Source organism: Brienomyrus brachyistius, chromosome 7 (assembly GCF_023856365.1).
Source record: "Brienomyrus brachyistius isolate T26 chromosome 7, BBRACH_0.4, whole genome shotgun sequence".
Taxonomy (NCBI): Eukaryota; Metazoa; Chordata; class Actinopteri; order Osteoglossiformes; family Mormyridae; genus Brienomyrus; species Brienomyrus brachyistius.
The window spans coordinates 10,399,188-10,406,260 of NC_064539.1; the positions used below are offsets into that span (position 1 = coordinate 10,399,188).

The 7,073-nt window shown below is 38.6% G+C and overlaps 1 protein-coding gene across 2 annotated transcripts; it reads left to right on the forward strand.

Annotated features, from left to right (window-relative positions):
- Positions 1 to 289: 289 nt before the first annotated feature.
- On the forward strand, positions 290 to 7,010 carry haus1 (HAUS augmin-like complex, subunit 1). 2 transcript variants are annotated; one of them, XM_049021384.1, is made up of 9 exons: positions 290 to 425; positions 546 to 720; positions 806 to 941; positions 1,515 to 1,649; positions 2,120 to 2,243; positions 2,920 to 2,985; positions 3,099 to 3,170; positions 6,404 to 6,451; positions 6,624 to 7,010. In XM_049021384.1, the coding sequence occupies exons 1-9, from the start codon at positions 405 to 407 to the stop codon at positions 6,681 to 6,683; spliced, it is 837 nt and encodes a 278-aa protein (XP_048877341.1). In that variant the 5' UTR covers positions 290 to 404; the 3' UTR covers positions 6,684 to 7,010. The 2 variants fall into 2 exon arrangements, with proteins under 2 accessions (XP_048877341.1, XP_048877342.1); XM_049021385.1 differs by having other exon boundaries at positions 1,545 to 1,649.
- Positions 7,011 to 7,073: the final 63 nt, after the last annotated feature.

Genomic DNA, 7,073 nt, shown 5'->3' on the forward strand with positions numbered 1-7,073 from the left:
AGTATCAGAGTAGAATGGCTCGGTACAACAGTGGTGTGCAGAAAGGTGTCTGAACACACAACCCATCAAACTTCGTGTTTCTAGAAACGAAGGTAGGCTCTGCCTAGTGATATGTGGGGATACAGAATAAGGTGGCCTCTGAGACGCGAGCTGCGTCTCCGTATTTGAGCTGCACACCGGAACACGACTCTTTGCGAAGACCAATCACTACACACTTGGGCGTGGTTTTGTAACCCTGAAAGTTTCTCGCTATGTTCATTGGTTTTTCATATTTTTGAAGGACCAATACCCTATTCCGCCTGCGAAGCGCGCTAAGGTAAAATTCGCGGGAGTGAGTTGAAAGTGTTATGTTCATATTATACCGAACGACTGTTATTGTTCTTTAAAGCCGTTCACATTTAGTTATGTGCGAAAAGATTACGAAGGTAAGTCCTCTTTTAGTAGATGGGTGGATTCTGCTTTTTTTCTATGCTGAATATACTTCTGGGTAATTTGTAAGAAGAGCTCAAGTTTTCCGACGTTAAATCTTAAATGGTTGTTTTTAGGTTATGCAGTCGCTCACTAAATTAGTTGGGGACCAGCCAATTCCGGAGTATGAAGTGAACACGAAGACTATAGACATACTGTACCAACTTGCCGAGAACAGTGACGCCAGATGCAATCAGGTGTCTTTACTAATAGAGGACCATAAGCAGAAAGCTGTTGAGTATCATGCGGAAAGTAAGTGATGTATGCAGTAGTTGTATCAATCAAGACTATAAGTAAACTGAATTTTCCTTTTGGAAAAAAATGACTGTTTTCTTAGGTTGTCACCTGCAGGACGTCCTTTTGCAAGGAGCTGGCTTGTCGTCGGGAAGTTTGTCAAAATTAGCTTCTGATAACATGGCGACGTTAAACTCCTGTGCCATGACCCTTAAACTAAAGGACACTTCCCTAACAAGGTAAAGCGACGTGTGATCCGGCTAAAGGAAATCTAAATGGGATAACTGCTATTTTAGTGAAATTTGCTAAATAATATAGATGCATGGTGCACTGGTTAGCACTGTTGCTTCACACCTCTGGGTCCCAGGTTCGAGGCTCCGCCTGGGAAACATGCTGAGGCTGATTGGACTTGCTAAATTGCCCGTAGGAGTGCATGTGTGTGTGAATGGTGTGTGAGTGTGCCCTGCGATGGGCTGGCCCCCTATCCTGGGTTAGTCCCTGCCTCATGCCAATTGCTTCCGGGATAGGCTCCGGACCCCCCGCGACCCAGTAGGATAAGCGGTTTGGAAAATGGATGGATGGATATAGATGCATGGGCTTTTAAGATATAGTTGCAATGATTGTATAATTAACAGGAAAACTGACTTCCTGAAAAATAGATGGACGTTTGTATTCAAAAAAAGTGTTAAATATATATATTTTCATTCATTCTTTTTTCCCTCTAGATGTTTTTAATATTATAGAATTTTTAAGGCTTTAGGCTTTGATCCTGCATCCTGCAGTGTACTTACGGTGTCTGCTTTTGTGACTAGCTTTGTACCTGCGATAAATGACTTGACCAGCAGACTTATGGAAGCAGAAAAGAAGAACAGAGATATGGAGCGGGAGCTCACCACTCTCCGGAAGAAACTGGGAGCCATTTTAGTGCTTCGGAAAATCTTACAGGAGTAAGGCTTTTATCCTTTAATTCGGGCGTATCAAACTGCAGTCCTGGGCGGCCTGAGCCCTGTGTAACTTAGTTCTCTCCCTGTTCCACCACAAATGATTCAGCTCAAGAGCTGTGTGGTAATTTAGTACAAGGAGGTGAAAGGAATCTGGTGTGTTAAATGAGGGGAAATCCAAAACTGTGTAGGGCTCCGGCCCCCCCAGGACTGGATTTTGACACCCCTGCTTTAATTCCTAAAAATTTAGAACCCCCCCACCTTTTCCATAGCTTTCCTGCCTAAATATGTATGTGTGTTAATTAATCCATTTAATAGGTTATAATGTAGTATGGTTAGTTCTCCAGATCTCGCGAGAACTGACTGAGTCATATTTTATTTTATTTGTAATGATTCCCTGGAAAACTCTGTGGTTCTTGAATTTCAAATTCCCAATTTTTGCCTTCTTGGTTAAAGACTGACATTTCATCTGTCAGGGATTTGAGTAAAACGGCGAAAGCCCAGGAGGTGGAGAATGCTAAAGCTGAGGAACGACTGCTAAACATGGACTTCATTAAGGCGAAATCTAAGGACCTTTCATTCACAATCAAGATGACTGAGGTTGGTTAATCAAGCACTGTTAATTTTTTTTTTTAAGCAGAAAGTACAGTAGAAGTCTGTGGTATGTAATGGAATCCTCTGAATAATGTGCGATGCTACACTTCTGCCTGTGTTTTCCATAGATCTCTAATAACAATTATTTTATTTAGACATGGAACCAAAATATTTCATTCATTATGGTAGGATAACAGACTGGTCTGGGGGGGGGGTGTTAGGCTCAGGTGCACGATTCTTTATGGACAACAAAAGAAACCGCGAGTGCTTACAAATAAGGCATGGTGCTTAGTGTCCCAGCCTAAACTGCCTCTTCCTACCCTCCCCTACCCTTATGGCCTTCCTTTGAGGGCCTGAAAGGTGCTGCAGCTGGGTGGTTTATTAGTTCTGGGAATTGTCATATGGCGACCATCATTGCCATCACAGTGCAATGCTGTTGCACCATTTATGCATCTTCCAGTTGCTATTTCTAGTCAGACTTAAGTGGGTGGACATGTAAAGACATTGAATTGTACAGTACTGTGTTTTGATATGTGAAATTTGACTTAATCTTTACCAAAAAACCTGTGCCTGGGAAGTAAAATTAACCCATGAGTTGACGTTTACATTTAGTTTTTGAACTAGTTTGAGATTTTAAGTGCTTGGTATTTTTCCTAGTATTGTGACTTTCTCCATTCGTCAGGAGAAGATTGCTTCTAGGAAAATGGACTATTCATTAACCCATCAAGCAATACTTGAGGTCTCAGAGGTAAAAAGAAATTTTAGTACCTATTTCCAAAGCAACCGTAGTTTGAATATTTATTATTGTTGTTATCGTGTGGATATTTATATAGTTGAACTGTCTATTTTTTCTATTTCTAGGACATTGCAAAATTGAAACAAGAGATCTTGCCACTTCAGAAGAAATTGAAATCTTTCAGAGACTTGACTCCTGTAAGTTTGTGTGTGTGGGGGGGGGGGGGGTAGAATTTCACATTGGCATATTTTATGCAAGTTTTATGTGACTGGTGTAATTCACTCCTTAAGGTAATAAATACTAAGTGTACACTAGAGATACAAAAATATTGATTCCTTCGAACCGAATGTTTAACTTTTAGAATCAGTTCTTACATCAACATTGATATCTTATCTGGTAAGTTAGATGTGAGCCCTGCTTTTTCTCCCCAAATCGAACATATCAGATAACGTTTAGCTAAACCCGAATCCACCAGATTATCATGAACTTCTTTAGCAAAGTCTTGGGTTATGTTAGCTTCAGGCTAATAACTTGTTGTAGTAGTAACTAATTGACGTAGACTATAATATCGTTTATTCATTTATTTGTTTATTTGGACTGAAAATCCCAGGGGGGGGGTGACACGGTGGTGCAGTGGTTAGCAATGTTGCCTTGAACCCAGGTCCCAGAGGTGTAAGTCTCCACCTGGATTCCATGTGTGGGGTTTGCATGTTCTCCCCATGTTGTCGTGGGGTTTCCTCCAGGTACTCCGGTTTCCCCCCACAGTCCAAAGACATGCTGAGGCTAATTGGACTTGCGTGTTCACGTACACTCTGTGATGGTTTGGCACCCCAGGCCTGGGTTGTTCCTTGCCTTGCACCCATAGTCTCCAGGATAGGCCCTGGACCCACTGTGACCTTGAATAGGAGAATCAGTTTCAGAAAATGGGTGGATGGATGAATGCAAATCCCAGGTTTCCATCAGTTGACCTGGTTTAACAAGCTGAAAATCAGCTTTCTGACTTGCCCACTGGGTTTTAAACATTATCCATGTCCATTAAAAGATTGTGGAATTTGCAATGCCTTCATTCTAAATAATGCCTGTGTGGGTTGTTAGATGTAGCTTTACTGTTGAGATGGTTTGAGATCCAGAAAACTGTCCTGAGGAAAATTGATTTTGCTATTGATGGGCCAAGGAACATCAGTTATTTTTCTAGTGAGATTTTTAGAGGGATATGAAGATGGTTTTAATGCAGATTACGCAGCAGTATTTGTCCTCAGCTTTACAGCTTAACAGCTTTAGTTTTAACGTTTAGCCAATAAATTTGTCTAGCTCCTTCAATTACCAAGCATGGCTAATACTGGTCCCAAAAAGACTGCAATGGTAAAATGTGGTTTTTATGTAATGTATATGTGTATTTTCTCCTGATCCCATGGAAATTCAAAATTCTTCAAGACGGTAATGAATAGGGTTGCCATTATTAGTCAACAACGTGAAAATGCGTCCACATCAGCATTTTAACGAAATTACCTTTTATGATTACTAAAAGTTCATCATGACAAATGTCTTCCTTCAATATTACTACCTAATTATGTGAGTAATTCAAATTATTACAAAACAAAAAGGTGGGTTTACACTCTGCAAAGTTTCGATGGCATACAAGAGCGGCACTAGCGCTATGCACGAGTACCTAAAGAGGACATGCACAGGTGCTGTGTGGGATGATGGAACACAATGAAAAGGCAAAACTGCCTGAAATGCAGCTTATTCGTGTGTATTAAATTGCCATTATTATGGAGAGCTTTTTAACCTTTTGTATTTTGTAGCTGCTGAATACACTCATTAGCCATAAAGTTGTCTGCCTGCTACCTGCTACCATTGAATAAGTGTTTGAGAAAAGGTTTAGGCTAAAATCTGGGTTAATTGATAGTACCAATGTGTGTTCCTGCGCATCGGGCCTGTTGGGACCAGTATTGTAGCCGTAAGCTAAATTCATGAACTGAAATAAAAATGAGAACGATATTTACAAAAAAAAATGTCGGGCTTTAATCGGCAAAAAGTATGGTCACACCACCAGCATCTTTTTACCTAGTTTTAACCACAATATCTCTTCTTTAAAAAAGATGTGGTTATTAAGCTTTCCCTTCTTCACCACGATTTCAGTGCTTATCGCTTCCATAATTTAAAGAAACGGTAGCCTGTGGCGCGCTACGCTAACCAGATTTAATAAACATTTAGATATGCCGAATTTATACAGATTACTAACTTTTGGGCATCACAGTACGCATCTTATTAATATTTTAGGCACACTACTAATTTTCTAATTGAATTGTGAGCAAAAATAATGTCGTTATAGTTCCAAAAAACTATGTAATCCCTGCAATGACATACATTTTGTTGTCAAAATTAAATTATAAAAATAAACAAAACGGAAATCAACCAGTCAATTTGATTTTTTTTTTTTCTGGGGGAAAATTGTTTAGATTAATTGACTAATCTGTAAAATAGTCGATAGATTAATGCATAGAAAAATAGTCATTAGTGGCGGCACTAGTAATGAACAAAATTTTGATTTTTGTCAAAGTACAGTGTTTTGTACAATGCTTTTCTGGTATTTTCAAATATATTTTTGCGTATACTGCAATATTTTGCATTGTACTCATAAACCCAGAATACCGCGTTATACTATATTATATGAATACCACCCAAGCCTGTCAAAAGAGCATTTTGGAATTAAACAATTCGTATTCACTACTAGCCCTATGCCTAGCTAGCAAACTCCTTTAAATGTGAAGTAATGTTAAGTGTCTGTAGCAGATAATTGATTCATAGTTCTTATAGCCTATTTTTCCTCTTTATTTAAGCATAAGAACTTTATGTTGCTACCTATTCTACCTGCCTTAGTACACTGCAGTGATTACCATCTATTAGTGTGTGAAGTTGCATGATTGTTTTTTTTTTTTTTTTTTTGACTGTTAGCCTAATGAGGTGGTCTACCTTACATGCAATATAAGCCTATATATGGGCTGTATGCTACAGAACCACAAGTTAGCAAGCAGTGCAATTTTAATGATTATCCAGAGTTTGCCACCATTACTTTTGTGAAAGCTCTGCATGCGCTTTTTAAGCCTTTCACAATTTTTGTCCTTGCTGTTGGACTGTAACGCACACAAAGGACAATATCGAGATCAGTATCAGCGATGCAAACCTTGGTATTGATTCAAATTGGATTGAAAAGAAAATCAGTGGTATTACCTATCCCTAATATACAGCACCTTATTAAGATTTTATCTCGTATGCAAAACATGCATCATGGAACTGTTATCACTGCAGATCTGTACTATCCCTCAAACCAGCCTAGATACTGGAATGTTATGTTGTATCAAACCTGATTGGTAACGTTTTTCAAAAGTATGTGTTTTGTAATTTTGTGAACCTTTATTTTTACTAGAGTCCATCCCTTGCACAAGTAAAGATTGAAGAGGCAAAAAGAGAGCTGGTAGGTGGTTATAGAATCATTTTTCAAATGTTGATTGTCAACAGTGCCAGTTTGTATTGCCCAATGAAATGAATGAAGTTTCGTATTGTGAAATGTGTGTGAAATGCAAAACTGTTAACCAGATGTAAAAATGACCAAAGGAAATATTAATTTGTCTCTTGTGATCTTCAAGGCTGTGATTGATGCCGAACTAGAAATGAAGGTGGACATCGTGAACCTAACAACTAAATAGTAGTACAAAGCACTGCTTAATGATAATGAAAATGCTAATGTCATTAGAGGGGGTTGTATATGGGAGGTGTGTGTGTGTGTGTGTAAATCCTGTGTAATTGACTTTTCAATGTATTAAATACCTTGTAGTTTATTTATAAAAATCCCTCCAACATAACATGTACGTATCAGTCTTTAACTGGCTTACTGGAACATGTTTGTCCTAAAAGTGCTATTCAGCTGAACTTACCCTAAAGCATATGTTAACTTGCGTACCGATTCAATCAGTTTTTATGTCTTTGTAGCTTTGCAACTAACTTATCTGCAATAAATGGGGTGATACAATAAACCATTTGTCTGATATTTAATATTTTGGTCAAATATCCAGCATTTTTTTTCTCTCTAAATATGA